Consider the following 22624-nt stretch of genomic DNA (forward strand, 5'->3'; position numbering starts at 1 on the left):
TTCTTTTATACTTTTGTGACAGGAAAAGTGAGATCTCACAAACTGTAGTCTTTGTAAGGCAAGTACTGTTAGAAAACAGTCTCCTAAATATTACAGGTGGTTTTAGTCAAGGGTTGAGTGTGATATATAGAAAACAAAGGAAGTGAATCTCTATTTTTGAAAAGTGCTTAGTAAAGGCAACTCTACAATGTAACTGGTATCAACCCTATAAAATATGCCTAATTTAAAAACACGAGGTGTCTTGACTAATGGCTTTTAATTTAACTTGTATATTTATGTTTCTGGAGCTAGAAAGAACACTCAGTACTGAACTACAAGATATGCTTTACCTTTTGATTAGAAGCGATTATATTTTTAAATGACTTTAACCAATATCTGAAGCATTTTTTTGCATGACTTGGATCAGTATTTTCAAGCCAATTGCTCAAAGAGAAATTAGGAGAAATGGCTCAGAACTCATCGTGAACATATCCCTTCTAAATTTAGAATGGTTTTTAGGATTTAGGCAAGAATAACAAGAATGTAGAAATATTAAACATATTCATAAAAATAACTGAATATATGTGTTATTGGGTCTCCAGGAGAGAAAAGAATTAAGGATTCTGTGATATAAATTTATAATCTCACAAGTCCTATCAGTATTACTAACTAGCTGTTTGACCTTGGACAGATAGTTAACTACTCAAAATCTTCTTCCCCAACCACAGAATGGTGGGTATGGACAGATTTCGTAGGTCCCGTTCACTTCTAATACTGTGGGGATCTACAGGAGAGGAGGGTTAATGTCAAGAGGAGCACCACCTCAGAGCTTCCGCCCAGCCAACAAGCATAGAAACCAGCTGGGAGATTAATGTTGGGGAGACCTCACGATGCTTCACCCTTGGTGACCAGCCACCCAGCTCCTTCATTTTGCATCCGAGGGAAATGATGTAACAGTTCCCAGGAGAATGACTTGGCCACATCACAGCGAGGGACAGAGCCAGGTGTCAGCGTCCAGCTCTCCCACTCCTGCCTGACTCATCGTAGCTAAGAATAGTTCACACTCATGAAGGCTTATAACATAGAAGGTCGGGCTTTATGTTATTCATAGATATTAAATTATTAAACCTTACGTCCACCTTCCGGTGTAAGTACTCAGTACCTCCAGAAAGCAGGTGAGAAGACTGCGTACATGAAAAGATTGACTTTTGCCCAAGGTCATAGGACTAGCCCGTGGAGGAGCCGGGACAAACAAAACAAAATGAGAAAAATTAAATTTTACTGTTTCCTGCACTGTCAGTGTCCCTGCTATCAGAGGATGCTAGGAAAGAATAACAAGAATGTAGAAATATTTAAAATATTCATAAAAGTAACTGAATATATGTGCCTGTTGGGTCTTCAGGCGAGAAAAGAATTAAGGGTACTCTGATATAAATTTATAATGTCACATCAAGTCCTATCACTGTTACTAACTAGCTATTTGACCTTGGACAGACAGTTAACTACTCAAAAGCTTCTTCCCCAACCACAAAACAGTGGGTGTGGACAAATTTGTTAGGTCCTTTTCAGTTCTAATACTGTGGGGATCTACAGGGCAGTAGAGTTCATGTCAGTGATGCTTGCTGTGATGTCTGTGAGATTAGAAACCACATGAGGATACCGAGAGGTTTATTGTTCTCCAGGGAAACCTCTGCTTTGATGAGTCAGTGCATCAGTGAAGGGACCTTTCTCACTAGGAACCACTGCATGGGTGGCAGCTCAGCCACGTGGGGATGAAAAACCAATGTGGTAGAAAACACCTGTGTGTTTTCAGCAAGCTCTCCTGCCCTCCACCTTCCACTTACTGACAGTAAGAAGCCCCGCCTTGGACCCCTTGCCAACTTCCTTTCTTTTCTGCATTGAGCCTCAAGAAGAACCAAACCAACCACAAAAGATCTGCTCACCTGCAGAGACCCCAGGCACTGCGAGGGCTCATCTCACCTTCAAAATCACACACCTCCTCTGCTGACCCAGTGAGAGTATGAGCTGATAAAAATGCTTCTACCCTCCAAGTGATACCCTTGCTTTTCTTGGTTTTGAAAGGCGGAGCAAAATTTATAAAATAGATTAGAAAATATATACCATTTCTTATATCAAAAGTATCAAGATTTATTACTTTAAATACACACACACACACACACACACACAGAGGCAGTCATGCTGGGAAACTACCAGAGAACACTTCTGACTTGAAGCACTGCTGTCTCACAACTACCCAAGAAGTAAAAAGTTTTGTAAGCTGTTCTGTTTGGGATGGACTGCCATGGGTGTGATGGAATTAGGTTCCCTTGTTTTGTGGGCACATGCACACGACTTGGGTATACTAACGCTGCTGTGTCTCCTCATTCGTGACCCTCTGCTCTAATACGTATTTCCCCCCTTCTAGGCGTGTTTGCTCTCTTCTATATCAGTAACCAGTTTCGGACTTTCCCCTTCTCCATCAAGGACCAGTGCATAATTTTCTACAGTGGTGTCCGAGGAGCTGGAAGTTTTTCACTTGCATTTTTGCTTCCTCTGTCTCTTTTTCCTAGGAAGAAAATGTTTGTCACTGCTACTCTAGTAGTTATATATTTTACTGTATTTATTCAGGTTGGTAGATTTCTTTCATATTTGAAATAAGTCGATTCTTCTCAGGATTGTGTATTAAATTAGTAAAATACCAAGAAAGGGACACTTTATCTGATTTTCAGACAAGTGCCCAATACCCAAACTAAATTCCCAAATATTTCTAGATCATGTTTTTGGTCATCCTGTAACCTCTACATTTTGTGACCTTTTAATTGATAAAACATATTAATCAAAATATCCCCTTGTACAGGTGAATGTCTATTGCTGAAAATGAGATAACAATTAGTACTAAATAGTTTTTTTATAGCTTTTATTATAATAGTTTTTATTATACTTTTTATTATAGTATTAGCTCTCAGCAAACTAATGGGAGGTTATTTTAAGGAATGAAACTAAATCCCTGCTTTAAATTATAGACATCAGGCCTATTTTTATTGCAGAGTGTAAAGGTATTAAGTAAGAACTAAAGTAAACACTGGAGCATTTATCGAGGAGAAACTAGTACAAAACAAAGACATTAAAATTGGAAGTTCTAAATTTGCAATAGATTTGCTCTCTATCCTGACAGTCTTCACTACAACAAAATGCTTTATTTTGTGGTTTATGATCTAGGGAATCACAATCGGCCCTCTGGTCAGGTACCTGGATGTTAGAAAGACCAATAAAAAAGAATCCATCAACGAAGAGCTTCATACCCGTGTAAGTTATCTCTTGGTCATAATTAATAAGTTGATAAGACGTTCCCTCTTTGTCACCTATGGGAGTGATTTAGAACTTTGATGAGGTGTGTATATGTCACTAGACATGGCCTCTTTCCTCTCCAGCTCCACCAACAGTGACTGTACTAGTTTCCTGGTGCTGCTGTAGGAAATTATCGTAGACTTAGTAGCTTACATCTTACAGTTATTATCTTACAGTTCTGGAAGTCAGAAGTTCACAATGGGTTTCACCGGGATAAAATCAAGATGTAGCAGGGCTGCACTTCTTTCTGGGGGTTCTAGGAAAGTGTCTGTTTTCTTGCCTCTTCCAGCTTCTAGAGGTTCTTGGCATTCCTCGGCTTGTGGACCCGTGCTGTCTTCAAAGCCAACAATGACCAGTCAGGGCTTTCTCATGCTGCATCACTCTGATACTGACGCTTCTGCCTTCCTCTTCCACATTAAAGATCTTTATGGTTATACTGGGCCCATGTGGGTAATTTAGGGTATTCTCTCTATCATAAGGTCAGCTGAATAGCAAGCCTAAATCCATCTGCTATCCTAATTCCTCTTTGAATAAAAACTAACATTTGCAGGCCCTCAGGATTAGGACCCTGGACGTCTTCGGGGACCATACATTCTGCCTATTGCATCTGTCCTTTGCCCTTCAAAGACTCATGTCTGTTCCACATGCAAAATACATTAACCGATCCCAACATCTCAAAAGCCTCAATCCACTATAGAATGAACTCAGAGACCAAAAATCTCACCTACATCTTGTGAGTTCAAAAGACCCAACTCTCAGCATCTCAACCATCTAAATCAAGGATGGGTGAGGCTCTGGGTATAACCCGTCCTGAGACACAGTTCCTCTTCACTCTGAACCTGTGAAACTCAAGAAACAAGTCGTCTTTTCCCAAAACGCACTGGTAAGACAGTCATCAGATAACGGCTATAGATATTCCCTTTCCAAAAGGGGGAAATATGGAAGGAAAAAAGGAGTCATCTACCCCAAGCAAATTTCCAAGTCTTCCTGGGTTTCCAGTCCTGGTTTCCAGTCCTGGGAACAATCTTCTATGATTCTTTGCTCCACCTTCTGTGTTCTCCCCTCCACCCTCTGAGTCATAGTTCTTTTTTCATGAACAGTAGCAGGTGTTTGTGACTTATTAGTTTTGTTTTGTTTTGTAATTTTTATTGGAGTATAGTTGATTTACAATGTTGTGTTAGTTTCAGGTGTACAGCAAAGTGAATCAGTTATATGTATACATATATCCACTCTTTTTTAGATTCTTTTCCCATATAGGCCATTACAGAGTACTGAGTAGAGTTCCCTGTGCTATACAGTGGGTCCTTATTAGTTATTTATTTTATGTATAGTAGTGTGTATATGTCAATCTCAATCTCCCAATTTATCCCTCCCCCCCTCCTTGCCCCCTGGTAACCATAAGTATGTTTTCTACATCTGTGACTCTAGCGGCTTATTAGTTTGATCAGCCTGCTTCTTGCCTGTAAAATTTGGGGCCCAGTAGCTTTCTTTCATTTCATCTTCTCTCTCTCCCTTTTGGGTCCAAGCTAGCAGTGTTCCTGTCAGGGTTCAACAAGGGAGCAGAACTAGTAGGAGATATATATTAAGAGCTTTGTTGTAAGGAATTGGCTCACCTACTATGGGTGCTGGGGAGGCAGGTCCAAAATCTGTAGGACAGGCCATCAGGAAGGGTGGATTGGAACTCTCAGGCAAAAGCAAGTGGCATTTTCTTCTGCTTTATTCTTCAGGCCTTTCAAGTGATCAAATCAGACCCACCCAGATTATCTAGGATAAGATCCCTTACTTAAAGGCAACCGATCAGTGACCTTTAATCCTATCTACCAAATACTTCCACAGCAACGTCTAGATGGGTATTAATAATAACAGGGGAGTAGCCTAGCCAAGTTGACACCTCAGAAAATTATCACGATGAATAATGTTCAGAGTTGCCTGACTTGCTTCTAAAATCATTGTTGTAAAAAAGAAAGGAAGGAAGGAAGGAAGGAAGAAAGAAAGAAAGAAAGAAAGAAAGAAAGAAAGAAATCATTATTCTAATGGAACATGGGATTTTCTGCTCTTCCTGAACTTATAATAAAGAAGGGGTAACAGCTTCCACTTCAGCAGACATGGCCTAGTGGCAGTTTTGGTGAAAACATCCAACTCTGATAAAAGTGAAAATGAAGTCGATCATGGTTTCTGCCAGTTTGTTTTAAGTCCAACACAGTATTGAAGGGATGGCATTTCATGTGGCTACAGGAAATAGAAATGAGAACTAATGTATGGAAAACATAGGGTGAGAGGCTTCAGCTCTGTTAATGAAGAATGTTTGGACAGTTGCTTGTATGGCTCACCCAAAGGTGAAGTGGATGTGTGCAAGCAATAACCGGAAACACTCGGCATAGTTGCTGTACAAGAGATTCAGGCTTGGAGGGGATGATTGGCCCACATAATTTGGAGGTTTCTTTCATGCCTGAAAGTCCATAACTTTAACACTGGAGAAACTGATGAAGTCTTTCGAAAGTCAGACCTGAATTTCATGGCCAAAGTCACCTAAGGAAATAAAGTAATTTTAATTCCAGGAAACGCAAATGAAAAATTTTCAAGGCCATTTGAAACTATTCAACAGATGGGGATAGGGAGTGAGCATTTTAAAATAAGTAGTGCTTTAACCCGATTGAAGATTTTTGTCTCTATCTTCATCCCCTCTGTTCATTATTTTAAGAAATTAGATATATACCTAAGACAATAGAACTTGGATATTTCACCCTTCTTATTTTTCTTTTTCTCAAAAAAAGGTATAATTATTGGTAGAGAGTACATAATTATTTCAGAATTAATTTAGTATTTTAATCTATTTTGCAAAAAAAAATTTAGAAGCCATGTTAAACTTCAATGATTACAAATTTAAATTATTTGTAAAATAATAAATTATGAAGAGACTGTGTTTTTTCCTAAATTCCTATAAACAATTTAGATAAAGCAAATGTAGTATAATTGGCTTGGATGGTGAAATGTAAATACTGAGACAAAATGATCAGATAAAAACTGAGGTGTGGGAATTCCCTGGTGGTCCAGTGGTTAGGACTCTGTGCTTTCACTGCTGAGGGCACGGGTTCAATACCTGGTCGGGGAACTAAGATCCCACAAGCCGCGTGGCACGGCCCCAAAAAAAAAAGAAAAAACAAACAAAACAAAACAAAACAAAAATTGAGGCATATAGATAAATTTTGTTGTTATATGTTGCTATTATAATAGAATACCTGTAGAATTATATTTTCAGGAGCTGTATAAATTGGATACTGGCATATTCTTTTCTTTCTCAATGAAATTGAAAGAATAGTTAATTATTAGGCTTTATATCCATGTGATTTCAGTACTGAGAAATTTCCTAGATCATTCTAGAAAAATAGTATTCAAAGCAAAGCAGGTACCTTGTTTTCATTGCAAGTTATGTGCTTTATTAAAGAAATTACCTACAGAGCCTTTGCATCGTGAAACTAAGTGGTGTTACTGGGAAAGGCATTATAAGCATCAGTTACATGAACAGAGTGATAGAAAAGAGGGTATGCTCCTGGAAAATAGAGCCCCCTTTGTTTTCCAAGGTGTATTAACCTTCCTTGTGTGTCTTGTAGGGTTAACGTTTCATCAGCAATCATTTTTCTGTGTTTGGTTTGGCAGCTGATGGATCACTTGAAAGCTGGAATTGAAGATGTGTGTGGGCAGTGGAGCCACTACCAAGTGAGAGACAAGTAAGGAGGCAGAGGTTTCACCACCGAGGAGGGATATATGTGACATGGGGAACCTCAGAAGTTTCCACTGGAAGCTAGGTAGATGGGATAAGATAAAACTAGAAGGAATCCTGAGGAAGGTGGCCAGGAAGATAAAGGGCCTGGGAGCCATGCCATACAGGAAGCAGGCAGAAGTCCTGGGAAATGGAGAGCTACCAGGTGAAGGAAGCAGTGAACTTGGGCTTGGTTGCTTTAGAGGAAACTAGTACAACTGACAGGTGGAAATTAGAGATGCCAGATTTAAGTTTAAAACAAGGACAAGTTTCCCAGTGATACAAGAAGCACAACCAAGGAATGACAGGCTTCAAGAGGCTGCAAAGGAGGGTTGGCGAGTCATCAGAGATCCTGGGGAAGAGATTCCTCCATCGTGGGGGAGGTCCTTCCCGCATAACTATTCTGTAAGGATTCCGGGGGCCCTCTTCTCCACCACATCTCACATTTCAGAACTCATCCTCTTCTGGATTTAGTCTACAGCCATATTTCTTAATGACGTGGCTCTGAGGAGAGTTTATTGAGGATGAGGAAGACTAGATTTTTGAAGTTTTACACGGCTGTTTGGAGGATGTAGGCGTTAGCAGCAGTTCAATTAACCAAATGGTAGACATTTCCAACATATTGATGTTGGTGATGCCAAGAGAGACTAGATCTTAAAAATTCTGGCTCTTGTAGGGTGGTGGCACAGAAACTGAGAGCTTTTGAGTGGGATTTTTTTTTTTAAGATTTTTTGATGTGGACCATTTTTTAAAGTCTTCATTGAATTTGTTACAATATTGCTTCTGTTTTATGTTTTGGTTTTTTGGCTAAGATCATGTGGGATCTTAGCTCCCCGACCAGGGATCAAACCTGCACCCCCTGCATTGGAAGGCGAAGTCTTAACCACTGCACCGCCAGGGAAGTCTCCTGAGTGGGATTTTTTTTATGAGGTAGAAAGAAGAATCGTTTTAGCAGTCCTTACAGTGTTAAAATAGCATTTAAATTCTGTGACTATCCACCGATCTAGAATTTAGGCCATGGATTTTTTTTTTAAGTTCAAATGCCATAGTTATTCCAATGAAGCATTGTTAAATATTCTTCCATTTAGCCGAATCTATACCTAACTTTCTAAGCTCTTGCTTAGCCAAGAGCAGTAAGACACCCTCACTGTGTTCTAGGTCTTCACAATGTAGTACATGTGGCCCTGGGGGTGGGGTAGGGGAGAAGAGAAAGAGCCTGAACAAGTAATTATGGTCAATATGGCGCATGTTATAACAGAGGCAAATGCATAGAACTATAGTAATACAGAAATGGGAGTGAGTTTGGAAAATAAATGAGTTCTCCAGGCAAAGAAGAATGGAAAGCCTGCCAAGCAACCACAGTAGCAGCAGTGTATTTCCATCTGCAAAGGCAAGGGCGAGCGTGTCATGGTTTGGATATGGGAGAGTGACAAGGTGAGAAAAAGTTGAGAAAAAAGGAGGACATGGCTGGAAAGACAGGGACAGGCTTTTATGGTACAGAGCTAAGGAGCTCTCTACAGCCATTAACACTATAAAGTTCTATTTGACCTTTAAAACTCATATCAAAATGTTATTAAATAGAAGAGTGGCATGGCCATACTTGACTTTTGGAAGGCAAACTACAACAGCCATATGGAAGCTGGATTAGAAAGAGAGAAATTATCTCTCACATGATCTCCTTAACTGTCCTGTGTTAACACTATTAGTCTCATTTTATTTGATTTATTTATTTTAAATTTATTTATTTATTTACTTTTGGCTGCATCGGATCTTAGTTGCAGCACACGGGATCTTAAGTTGCAGGACACGGGCTTCTCTCTAGTTGTGGTGTGCAGGTTTTCTCTCTCTAGTTGTGGCATGCGGACTTCTCTCTAGTTGTAGCATGCAGATTTTCTCTCTCTAGTTGTGGCGTGTGGGTTCCAGAGCACCTTGGCTCTGTAGATTGCGGCACGTGGGCTCAGTAGTTGTGGCCCGCGGGCTTAGTTGACCCGCCGCATGTGGGAAGTTAGTTCCCTGACCAGGGATCAAACCCATGTCTCCTGCATTGGAAGGCAGATTCGTTACCACTGGACCGCCAGGGAAGTCCCTAGTCTCATTTTAAAGATGAGCAAACCAACTCCAAGAGGTCGATTAACCTGTTGCACAGAGCAACCTTGATGTGGGTTCAGGTCTTTTGTTTTCAGTGAGCTGCAGAGATTTCCGACTAGTGAGGGTAAGGAACCAGCAGAAGGGGTACTGAAATACTTCTGGGGTAGACAGGCTGGCTATGGCGTAAGGAGGGGAAGATGAGGAAAGGGAAAATGAGAATGACCATCAGATCTTCAGACACGGAACCTAGGGAGGTAACAGTGCCATGGTTAAGCTTACAGTCTGTAGAAGAATGTTTGGAGTTAAATAACAGATTCTGTTTAAGATGCTTCAGATACTCACTCAGCCCCCGTTTGGAATTTAGCCTCAAGCTCAGGAGGAAATCGTGGCTGTGATAGAGGTTGTGAGTTGTCAGTGAGTATTTGGTAACCAAAGCCGTGGGTGTGGGTGAGATGACTACCAGCCGGTGAAGAGGGGAAGCTTCCTGGGGACGGGAGTCTGAGAAGCTTCCATGCCTCTGGGGCAGGTAAGGAAGAGCAAGGGCAGGGGAGACTTGGAAGAAGTCGTGAGCAAGGCTGGAAGGGAAGCAGGATGTGCAGGGCTCAGAGTAAGTGACCCAGTGACCCATCAGAAGAAGCCAGTGGCTAATAGGGCAAGGGCAATGGCAACCACTGGCCTTGACCAGCACAAGGTCAAGGTGAACCCGAACCCAGGGTGAGGAGCATCAGAGAAGTCCTGATGGGTGGGGTGCCGATGGCTGTAGATTGAGGAATAAACAGCAACAACAGCTTCTCATGAAGAAAGGCACAAAGCGAGACGGCTGAGGGCTGACCCAGTTGGAGCCAGAGTGAGCCTGGTATGAACCAAACCCAGATCACAGAGCCCAAGGAATCACAGACTGCTCAACCCAGAGCCTCGGCTGATAAAGAGTCCATCCACCTCACAGGCCAGGAGACTAACCAACCACCAGATAAGCCAGCATCCCAGTATAAATCAGGAGGCAAATTACTCTTTGAATGGCAAATGATTGAAGGTGTGGAAAATTCCTCCTCCAAACAGATGGTGGACTCTGAAGGCACCGTATGCTCCACATGGCTCGGTCTCACGGGTCGGCCGGAGCTTTGGCGCAATCGTCAGCGTCCATCAGCGTCTGGCCTATTCAGATGCTCCATCACTCAGACTGTCAGGGTATATGTGGGTTCTCCCCACACCCCGCTTAAGTGGCAGGATTCAAAATGATCTGCAGCGTAATGGGCAAATCTACTGTAACTACCAGGCTGTTTAAACTTGTGGGTTCTGGTTGAACAGACCAGCATCACTGTCAGTGCAGCTGCCATGGTTAGGAGCTACTAGGAGGGTACAGCAGACTCCCCGACCCCGTTTCTTCTCCCACAATTAGAACTCAGCTGGCCTCCCCAGCTCCCCACTAATGCCCACTTTTTGCCCTGATTACAGCTTGTCCCTTCCTTTTGTTTGGTTGATTTTCAATGTATTCGGGTCACTAGGCCATTCTTTCTTTATTTTAAAAAATGTATAAATGCTATGATTATTTTTTTCAAAAATGTGTTCAAAGTCACATGTGTTCCAGGCACTGTCGTGGTGTTTTTCAGAATAAAGTTAAGTGTAGTTTGTTTCTAGAAAAAGTATATACTTACATAACACATACAGAGATTGAAGATTTCCAAACTGTTGGTTTCCGTTAGGTTTAAGAAGTTTGATCATAAGTATTTACGGAAAGTCCTAATCCGAGAGAACCTGCCAAAATCAAGCATCGTTTCTTTGTACAAGAAGCTGGAAATGAAACAAGCTATTGAGATGGCAGAGACCGGGATACTAAGTTCTACAGCCTTTTCCATCCTCCATCAGTAAGTGACATCTGCCCTCGATCTAGACTTTCAACGTCAGAATTACAGGGGGCACTAACTCATTGTTCCATTTAAAGGTACTATTAGGAGTGAAGAGGCAGAGATATGACAAAGGAAAAATGGAAGAAATAAGATCTAAGTCTTGGCATCTTATAGCTTGGTCCACGCTCGATCTGTTTCACCTAGTTTCTGAAAATTACTTTCTAGCAAAAAGATGAGCGTTTTTTGACATCTTTCTTTGGGAGGGCGGGGCAAATGAATTTATAGAAGATTTTTAGCATATGTTACAAGTCTTCCTGTTTAGACATGTCTACCCTTTAACCCGTGCTCATTTGCTTCTGCTAATCTTGCCGTTGTCTTTCTCCCATAAGTCATCTCTCTTCCTGTCTTCCATGAGGAGAGACCCGGTCAGCATCCTAGGATGCTAACTTGGATTTGGACATGAGTGGTATAGGAGCAAGAGGTGTGGTGATTGGTGGGATATTTAAAGAGAAGGCCATGTTTGTAATTGTGCCTCAGGCAAAGATCTGTGTGCAGTTGGGAGAATGCCGCGTCTGTGTGAGACCAGCTGTGAACAGGAGCAAGGAGGGAACTGGCTACCAGTGGAACAGAGGGTAGGGTAAGACTGGTACATACCCCATCATTACAAGATGATGCCCTTTGAAGCCTTGTGCTTCAGTTGGAGCATCTGGAAACCAATTGTCCCAAGAGCTGGTTAGACATTTTTTAAAGCTGCTTTAAGTCTCTGACATTTAACGAGAACTCCTTGAATGTCATAAGAATTAATTCACCCCCTCCCCAAAGATGCCCAGTTTTCTCCCAAGAAATGGTTTACGAATTGGGGAAATTAGTCACAACATATATTTAGCATAAGGAACACCAGCCCCTCCATCCTGACGTCTTCAGAAGATAATGAGTTTCAATTATCTCCCCACCTCCTCACCTTTGAAAAGCAAGTTGAGAGAAGAGCTAAGAATAGATAGCAATGAAATTGTCATTAACACCTGAGTGTTCTCATCCCTTACTTGCTAATGAATCAGAAACACCATCACCTTTTTTTACATGGGGAAAATTTCCAGCCAGGGAAAAATCTAAAGGAGCGTCCCTGAGGGCATCTTTGTATAAACAGAAAGCTTTCTGCCTTATTTCTCAGTGAGTTGGTTGGTTTGTTTTGGTGCTGCCCACTACATGGCTTTAAGGAAATTTCTGGTCCTAAAATGGGAATGTGCTAACAAATATTTATTGGCAACACCGTGCTGAGCCATATGAGAGCCTGAGGCAGAAAAAAATAATCGGGGATACTGATCTCGTCTTTATTTAAAATGGTGATATGTCACTCATCATGGATAATTTTGCATTCTTTTATTTTCTACAATATTGCCTTCAAATCCTACTTCACTTGATTCCTGAACTTTTGGGCATCCCCTTAGCCAAGGGGAGTACTAGGGCACCTGTTATGTGCCATGGCCTGTGGAAGCAGACGGTCGCTGCCCTCAGGGAGCTCACCCCTGGAGGAGGGTCCTGATGGTAATAAAATAGGGCACACAAACATACGATCATAAAGCCCAGGGAGCTGAGAGAGTGAGAGGGAACCTCATCTGGTCCCCAAGCATTTGACCTGCTCACTGAAGGATGGATGAGAATTAACTCAGCGCTCAGCAGGAGGGCTGGACCTGGTCGGGTGCAGGCAGTTTAGACCGTGAGGAACTTCCTCAACCTTTTGCTCACTAGTGATGTAAGCACTTGGTCTAGGAATGTAGGGGCACTTATCTCAAATGAGAATCAGCCTCTCATGTGCTAAAATATATTTTGAATCTCTGTACATTACGTTGCACTGGTCATAAGCAGGTTTCCCAGTTCCTAACCCCAAGGCAATTTTTAAGCCAGTTTCATTTAGAGGATGCCCTTGTGTTGAGTCAATTATTTTTCAGACATTGACTCAAGATTAGTAAGAGAGCCTTCTAGGTTGGAGACATTTTTTCCCCCTATAGCCCAAACCGGTTAGTTAACCGAGGTGGGAGAGGAGATTTTTTTAAACCGATATTTACTACAAGTTTAGTATTTAAATTGCATTCATTTGATCTCATCAGAAATCTGTAGGACGTCAGGCAAAAAGGAATTCCTCTCCTAAGATCAAAGCAGTAATTTCTTAAAAAACAAACCTTCATACAATAATAGGAAAAAGAAGTGTGTACTCAGCTCGCTTTTTGTGACTCCGTATGAGAGGATAATAACAAAACGCACATATATTTTTTTTCTTTAGAAGTTTAAGCAATTGTTCTACAAGAGGCTTAGATTTCCAAACTCTGTGACCTTCAGGAGAACACTACCCCTAGAAGCTGTCTATGGCACACTGCAGGCAATGCTGATTCTAGGGAATTCCTTTACTTTTACATACATTATTTTATTTGACTCTCAAAACAACCTTATGGAATAAATAGACTATGTACTTGGATTATTATTCTAACTATGAGGCACCTTGCTTTACCCATGAGTAGGAAGTTCTTAGAAACATCAGTGGGTAGAGGCTCAAGCCGATTAAAAAATATTTGGTTACTATTAAAGAGATATTAAAATATTTATAATAAAGATGTTAAAAAAGAAGAAAATGAAAGATAAAAAATATATATTTATAATAAATGTATAGGCATGACACACTACAGCTGTGCGACTTCAGGATATTGTCTTTAGAAACTCCCAAATAATTATAATGTCATTTATTAAAAAGCACAAATTAATTTATTGCAGTTGAAGAATTTTTAAATTGATCACATATTGACAGGTGTAAGTTCACAGTCATGCATTCTGACACCAAAGACACTAGTATGAAGATTCTGATGCCATGTTCACTTCCATGATGGGACGTTGCCTTGTAGGGAGCCGGGCCCACAGCTCTGCATTCTTCACTCGTTCTCAGTGTTGGTCACCTTGGTGACCTTTCTAAGAAGACACAAGGCAACCACATACACAGAAGAGCTATTAGTACCATTGTTACTTAGTGGGCACATCCTTCAGTCAACATACATTTCCCTGGATTTCATGTATAAAGCTACTAAAAGAGGATGGATTCTTCCAAATAAATCAGGATATATTTGATCTTTTGGGACTTCATCTTATGGCATGAAGATAACATCTACTAGATTTCATATCTCTATTGCTGTGTTTAGAATTGAAACCTCTTTTTACGGCATTATAGCATCTGATTTATTTTAAAAAGTTAAGGGAAATGTGAGCCTTTTATTCAAATACATTAAGATTCAGATTTCCCCAGTTTGATTTCAATGGCCATGAAATTACCAGTGGTCTTTTATTTCAGGTAATAGAGGCTTCTTTTACATCTTGTTCCAGTGACGAGACTTTCACTTTATAATTTTACTTTTTTGCCCTAGAGATTACTAAGATTCAGTTTTTCTGAGGATTGTATCTTTCCTGTGCTCATGATATGATCATTTCAGGAGTGATTTTGCTAAGGAAGTAGCAGGTAGGAAAGTCCATGCATCAGTAATTGCCCGAATCAATAATTCATCCCTCTGATTCTATAGCTGCAGCTTCTCAGTGAGAATAAATACGAGGCAATGCTGCCGGGAACGCTGTACTGCACATCCAGCCAGCAGCCTAAATGGGCTTGAACTAAGTCTGGTCCTTCCCAGAGTGGTTAATTATAAACTGGGGAGAATGCCAAGTTAGATTTCCTATCTCAGCTTTAACTTTACCATTTCCTTTACCCATAGTTTTTTCCTATTTGGTCATTTTATTATGAACACACAAAGTGGAACTATTTGTTTAGCTGTTGTTTCTGTTTAGCAATAGATTCCTTCCACCGTAATAAAGGAATGTGTTCAGATTGTGGGAATGCGTGGGCGTATCTAAATCAGAATAAATTTTATTTGAAGGACATTTAAACAGTTAGGTTGAAATGCCCTGATAATAATGTTTAAATCACCGAGGGTGGTAGCTGAATATCAATAGTGTTGACGTTTGCAGCTCCGCGATATGGAAACTGATTTCAGTGATTTTGTAGGAAGGGCATTAGTCAGTCGACAGATCGCATCGCTAAGTAAATGCTGGCGTCCTGTGATATCCAGCATCCAAGCCCTTAAAAATCTTTTACCCATTGTGCATTACTTACAAAAAATATCCTTGCTATTTATGGCGATATCGCTACTAATGTTTGGGGAAAGGGACTTAAAAAGTGGTCTGTCTTGAAACCAATAACTTCTTGTCTCTTTGGTCAATTATCCTAAGACCTGTGCAAGCAGGTAACAACACATCAGCACACGTGTGCATTTCAAAACGCTGCAGCCAGAAAAGAAAAAAAATCACAGCTCTGTAAGGGTTTATACCAATATGTCAAGGGAGGTAATAGTACTAAAAGATGGGTTTAATTTTCTTTAGTTCTCCTTTTTTTGTTGTTCCTATGTTCTACAGTGAGCGTATATTATTCATACAATAAGTTTTTAGAAATTACCACCACTAGACCGAAGTGATTGAAACCAAATATGTGTGTCATATGAGAATTCTGCACATAGCGATGTCATGACTGAAATCCTCAGAGGACAATTGTTCATTGACTGCTAACCTGGCCATGACTTGGCTTTTGAGCTCTTTTTTGGGGGGTGGGGAGGGGTGCTCATGGTGAAGAAGGCAGAAAGAAGTCAACTGCTTCTAGAATCTCAGAGGGTCCAGTGTCTCTGAGCTGGCCTGATTTTCATGGTGGCAATGGTCTAATTCTCCTCGTAAAATATGATTTTAGTTTCTTACCATTATTCTTTAACCAGAGATAAAGTCCCTAAAGGGACAATTCCAAGATAAATGTACTTATAAAGGTACTCGTAAAAATTTAGTACTGCATAGATTAGTGCTATTCAAAATATGGTGACTAACATGGTGTTGTCCGTGAGCCTTGAAGGAATAATCTTATTTCTGTTGAATCTAACAGTGAAACATTTGGTTTGCCCTTTGTGGTATCCTTTCCAAAAATGTATTTCCTAATCATTGATTTTTATTGTTTTTTACAAACGTGTCTGTTCATAATAGATACGGAGGAAAAAAGTAACTGGTTTGCCATGACTTTAAACTCCTTTTTAAAAATGGGTTAGAGAAATTCCCATATACAAGCTATAGGCAAAGAAGCCACATGTTCAAAATGTAAGTCAAGACACACGTGCTGACATTTCATATGAATTTACTAAAACAACAGGAAAAGTTATGTTAAAAACATAACCTTTATGTTTATCAATTAGAACTCCTGAAAGTAAATTGATGCTTTTGTGGTCCCCTTGCCAAGATGGAAGAATAATGCTTGGCTTCCCTCCAATGATGTTTCCAGGGCCCAGAGGATACAAGAAACCAAAAGACTCTCCCCTGAAGATGTGGAGTCCATGAGGGACATTCTGACACACAACATGTACCAAGTTCGACAAAGGGTGTGTATAAGACGTGTCCCTGTTCCCTGTCCTCAGATCCAGTCCTCCAGGAATCAGTTCTTGTTCATGTTATTCTCTCCAAAGCAGTCTTCTTGATGAACAATTTCTCTCTGCTTAGTTTGGAGAACAGAAAGTTAATTGTTATGTTTCTGCAGCAAAATTGGCACCCGTGGTATAAAGAGAAATGCAAATCCAGTTGCTGGCCCTAGGGGTCAGGCTGCCCTAGCCCTGTTTTCCAGAACCAGCAGGGCTCCCTCCCCCTCCAGAGACAGAAAAGCAGTGACACTCACCCACCACGGAATAAAGATGGCCCCAGGATGCCTATGATGGTGGAGTTGTCTCAGCGTGGTTGACTGTAATAGAGCTTAGAAAACTGAGATGGTTTAGATTAGAATATCGAAACCACAGTGCTGAAAGCCTAAGGTAAAAAAAGGAGACATTTCAGGGACTTCCTTGGCGGTCCAGTGGTTAAGATTCCAAGCTTCCACTGCAGGGGGCATGGGTTCGATCCCTGGTCCGGGAACTAAGATCCCACATGCCACTCGGCCAAAAAAAAAAAAAAAAAAATATATATATATATACATACACACACACACACACACACACATATATATATATATATATTCACAAAAAGGAGACGTGTCAGGCATAGTGTTTTTCAATTTTGGAAAAGGGTAGGGAGGCTATACTAGCACTTGGGACCTGGACCAAAGTTCACAGCAAGAACATTTCAGGGGCAGTAAGTGAATCCTCCTGAAACTTTGATTTAATCAAATGGTGTTTTCACTTGTGTCCTCTAATTAGGAGTTATTTAAGTTTGAGGATTCAATGGAACATCCCAATTGTTGAGTAGGGTCATAAGTGAGTTCACTGTGAGGGCCTTGGTTTTTGTGACCATGTCATGGAACTCCAAAAACTCATCTAGTCAAAGCTCCTCCTTCTCAAGTAGAAGATGCTGAGGTTAGAGGAGTTGTTTTTCTGACTTGTTTAAGACCTCAAAACGAATTTGAGTTAAGAACCCAGGTCTGCCAACTACCCACCCACAGCTCTTTCCATGACTTCAGAATTACATGATCCAGGGCAAGGGAATGTCTTCTGGCTGCTGTTTCGAGAAGGTCAGTGATGAAGGGGAATGTGTCAGCAAAAAGGCCCTGCACCTGCTGGAGGAACACAGGTCAGCAGCACTCATAGCACACTTCGAGTACATTCAGCAGCTTTCAAATCGTTCCAAGTGAAACTGTTTCAGCCAGACTATCGCATTCCGCCTTAGATAAGTAGTTAAGAGCTTCCCGGTTTGAAGAATGCCGGCCAGCTTAGTGAGGGCCGGAGTCCAGAGGGTGCCTGGTACTCAGACTTGCCCCATGGTGGTGGAGGTTGAGTTTAGGGAAAGTCCAGAAATAGAGAGAGAGATTCTGGAACTCCAAGCCACCCAAAAATGAGGCTAACTGTCCATTCTCTCTTTTTTATCAGGTTCCTAAATAATCACCTTTCTTCTTCTTTTATCGGTGCCTACTCAGTCTGACCTCCATGTTTCTCCCTTCTAAGCTGTGCAGGATCCCCCTTCCTTGTTGATCAAGAAGAGCCAATAGGTGATGGAAAGTCCCACGGGGAGAACATACATAGTAAACAGAGGGGACTCCACCCCTGAGATGGCTTTTGCTTCCACTTTTATTACTTGGGAGAATGAGACTCACCAGTCCTACCCTTTCTGTCTTTCCTTTCTCATCCTAACCTTTTAAAAAATTTTTTTTATAATATATTTTATTTAAACCACTATATCAAAAATATTATTTCAACACATCATAAATTTTAAAAATTACCAATGAGATATTTTATACTCTTTTCTTTTAAATTAATGTCTTCAAAATCAGTATATAGCTTTTTCTTACAGCACATTACGATTTGGATTAGCCACGTTTTTCTTTCCTTAAAACCTCCTTTATTTTTCTTATTTTTTTTTAATTTTTATTTTATATTGGAGTATAGTTGATTAACAATGTTGTTGATTAACAAAGGTGTACAGCAAAGTGATTCAGTTATACATATACAATGTATCTATTCTTTCTCGAATTCTCTTCCCACTTAGGTTATTACCGAGTACTCAGCAGAGTTCCCTGTGCTACACAGTAGGTCCTTGTTGCTTATCATCCTGTCTTTACGTAGTTCATATGACTCCTCTCCTCCGCCACGGTCCTCTTGCTCTCTTGAAGGAAAAACCAGAGATGCAATCCAGGAAAACTGTCTGTCTGCTTTGTTGCTAGTGGGAAGTCTACCGTTTTGAGGCTTGTCACAAAAGGTGACATCTGTAGTCCTCTAGCTTGGGTGAAAGAGATTCCCGTTAAGCACTTTGTAAACATCTGAGGACCATGCTGGTCTGTGGTTCAAGACAAATTTTCACTGCCCTCGGTGAGGATAAGGAAGACATTTTTCATAAAACTAAACTGATTCAACCTGAAAAACTGTTCTGTATCTAAAATTATGCCCGTCCTACTACTTTGGTTAAAAGACTTTTTCCTTTTTGAACTGATGGTGGTGATACTAATGGGCTGATTTTTTGCACATATCTTTGATTGGCAACATTTTAAAATAGCAACTTTCTAGAAATTGCCAAAGTCGTTTTTAAATTCCCCTGATCCCTAAACACTCAGTAACCGCTGGCCTAGCATAGCAAACATGACCTGGGAAAGAGAGTGTGTGTTGGCTGGGGGGGGCACCGACGTCTGTGGGTACCTCGGGGATGATCACTGTGGGAGGGTCACAGGGGGACAGCACAGATGGGGGGCACCACCCTGCGAGCCAGAGGCAAGGCTCCCACCACAGCTTGGTCCTGATGGGCTAGCCCCGAGCACAGACCTTTCCTCCGGGGCCACAGCTTGTGCCTGTGTAATTGAGGCAAAAGCTCAGAGGACCTGATCATCACCTTCTCGCTCTACTAGTCTTTGTTCTTGGTTTTTCCATGGTCTCCTGAGGCTGGAAGTTGTACTGAGATGTCTGTACATGTTTGACATCCACTTCTTTCTACAGACCCTGTCCTACAACAAATACAACCTCAAACCCCAAACGAGTGAGAAGCAGGCGAAAGAAATTCTGATCCGCCGCCAGAACACCTTCAGGGAGAGCATGAGGAAAGGTCACAGCCTGCCCTGGGGAAGGACGGTAAGGCGGGGACCCTGACTCACCTGAGCTGGGCCGGTCCCCGAGCAGGGCCTTGTCAGGTGACTACCTCAGTATTTAAACAAACAAACAAAACCACTACCTCGTTGCCAGAAAAAGACAAAACTAAGGGGGTACAGGACACCAGACACCCCTTTCTCTGGGCCTGGGCCCTTTGGAGCCCAAGGCATCGGTCCACGGAGTATGTGGCAGCACGCTGCCCCCCAGGATGGGTCAGTGACTGGACCACACTCCCTGGGCTGTGAGGCTAGACTAGCTCCCACGGCGGCCAGGGACTGGACATTCCAGGGGACCCTCCGTGGATGGGGACCCTGGCTCTAGGAAGCTTACTTCTCCCCCAGGGAGATACAGGGAGGAATTTGTTCTCCCCACGTCTCTTGGACCCTATCTTCATGGCACCCAGTGTGCATCTGAACTACTCCATTTGAGGCCATATCCAAGCAATCTTACTGGGACCCTGAATGGAGGTTGGGTCTGGAGTAGCCCCTAATCTCTACCCTAATGTCAGGGGGGCTGCAGGAGGAACTTTGAGAGGTTTATCATAGTCTATTTTATCATGAGAGGGAAAGGATATATGTTGAAGGCAGAGACATTTTGTTTTCCTTAAACTGAAGTTACTGAAAGGCAGTGATCCAGACACGATGCTCCAGAGTGGGTCTGTATCTCTCACTTTGTTTGTCGTGTGAAGCTGTCAGTTGCGTGGCTAACTCCGCTTTTTATTTCTCCTTGTTACCCACAGGCTGGTACCAAAAACATCCGCTACCTCTCCTTTCCTTACAGCCATCCTCAGCCAGCAGGCGGAGATGTGAGGGTGGCTGAATTCACAGGTAACCTGCATCCCTGGCTGCTTCTCTTTTCTGGAAAGGTTCAGATGGTAAATAGTTTCAGGCTTGTGGGCCAAAAGGCAAAAATCAAGGATATTACGTAAGTACATATATGACAAGAAAAAGAGAACATAAGTATTTTATTAGTTGAATTCAGAACTATAGTGATGAACACTGAAATTTGAAATTCATATAATTTTTACTTAACAGGAAATATTCTTTAAAAATTTTTTTTTCAGCCATTTAAAGTGTAACAACCATTCTTAGCTCAGGGGCCATACCACAAGATGCATCAGAGAGATACACCTGGGGGTCATCAATTTCTGACCCCTGTCTTAGGGAAACATAAAATGGGCACTTCTTTGAAGTGGTGGGATTCTCCTGTGGTTTATAAATTAGCAGAATTCTCCAAAATTGGCTACATTTTACTAAAATAACTTCACCAAATTTACTGATTGGATGTTTCCCATTTAATACCTATTACTTAAATAGAATTCTTAAAGTTATTGAAACTGGCTATTGTGCTCATAAAAGCTAAGTTATTACTTTTTAAACATGTATATAAAATGATTTTCTATTAGCATAAAGTGGCATATAATATATATGATATGCCATGTTCTCTAGTTTAATATTCCTAAATTTTTAAGACTTGGAATCACATTGGAAATTTGAATAAACTAAACACATAGGATTTGAGAATTAAATCTTTGAAGAGAGAATATAATTATTCCTTACAATGAAACTTTATTTTTTTCTGATATAAAAACATGCTTGACATAAAATCAAAATCAGCCAGTGGAGAAAAGCATAAAAAAAAAATTTTAAAGCACTCGAAACTCCAACACCCAAGATAATCACTATAGAACATTTTGGTAAGCATCCTTCTATAATTCTATCTATATCATCCTGATCTCTACCCTACCTGGACCTGATACAAACAAACAAACAAAAAAAAATCACAAACACACAGCAAGGTATTATACATAAACTCATAATACAGTCATTGTTTTTCAATATTTATAAATTGTCTAGTTCACTCAACCATATGTTGTGGACATATTTTAGTATCAATAGATATGAACCTAGTAATCATTTCATGACTTAATAATAGTCAATTATATGAAAGCCCCATAGCTTATTTAGCAAAATCCTTATTAACAAATATTAAAGATGCTTCCAATATTTAATGAATATAAGCAATGATATCTAATAATTTCTTTGGATTACTTGTGATTGATTTTTGCTCAAATAACCAATTACTCCCTTAGTATATTTTCCTGGAAGCAAAATTTTTAGATCAAAAATTACGTATATTTAAATTTACCTTCAGATCAACAATTGTGAGAAAGGTAATTTCTGAACGTTATCAGCATTACTGGGCTATTTTGAGTGAACGTTTGAGTAGTCTACTATATGATGGGATAAAATCTATATACCACAGTTAATTTTCATCTGAGTCTTTTTGATTTTCAGTGAGGTTGAACATCTTTTCATATTTTTAGAGGCAACCATATTTCTTTTGAGGAAGTTTTTGTTTCTGCCGTTGCCCATTTTTTCTGCTTTTTTTTTTCTTAAAACGAATTTGAAGAACACCGTATAATACGAATATCACCCATTGTTTCATATTTGCTGCCAATAATTTTTCCTAAAGTTTCGCATTTATCATTTCGTTTTTAGATATACTTGTCTTCAAATTTTTGTATTCTGATTCATCAAATCTGCTCAGTATTCCACAGAAAAATTAGAAAAATGATTCACCTAGTAATTTAAAATCTAGAACTTTCATAGTTTAATTTCAAGCCAAATGGCTAATAGTTATTTTGCTAATAAATATAAAGATATTTATCTTTGTGTAGGTTAAGACAGAGACACATTTCAAATTGTTTTCAAATGGCCATGCTCCTGCCCCAGCACCTTCTTTTCCACTTTTGTTGTACTAGTCATTTACCCCTAAACTAGAAAGTTTTAGACACTTAATTCTGTTTCATCGATCTAGTCATCTATTCCCAGGTCACACTCTTCTAAGTAGTATTATTTTATGATAAAAAGAGCTATAACACAAACAAAAGCAAACAAACAAAACAGAAGAACACCAGGTATAGGGTGTATAATAGATTAATTTTTAAAACTCTTCCTGGTACAGGCAACTGGTGCTATTTA

General features: G+C 40.5%; 1 protein-coding gene across 1 annotated transcript in view; it reads left to right on the forward strand.

Moving 5' to 3' along the window:
* The window catches only part of SLC9A4 (solute carrier family 9 member A4), a 60426-nt gene that overhangs the window by 33309 nt on the left and 4493 nt on the right, over positions 1–22624 (forward strand). The window contains exons 5-11 of the mRNA XM_061210896.1: positions 2405–2607; positions 3199–3285; positions 6985–7055; positions 10879–11040; positions 16370–16466; positions 19491–19622; positions 20380–20467. Coding sequence (XP_061066879.1) covers positions 2405–2607; positions 3199–3285; positions 6985–7055; positions 10879–11040; positions 16370–16466; positions 19491–19622; positions 20380–20467 — 840 coding nt within the window. The remainder of the gene's footprint in view (positions 1–2404; positions 2608–3198; positions 3286–6984; positions 7056–10878; positions 11041–16369; positions 16467–19490; positions 19623–20379; positions 20468–22624) is intronic.

The sequence above is a fragment of the Eubalaena glacialis genome, chromosome 14, assembly GCF_028564815.1.
Source record: "Eubalaena glacialis isolate mEubGla1 chromosome 14, mEubGla1.1.hap2.+ XY, whole genome shotgun sequence".
NCBI lineage: Eukaryota > Metazoa > Chordata > Mammalia > Artiodactyla > Balaenidae > Eubalaena > Eubalaena glacialis.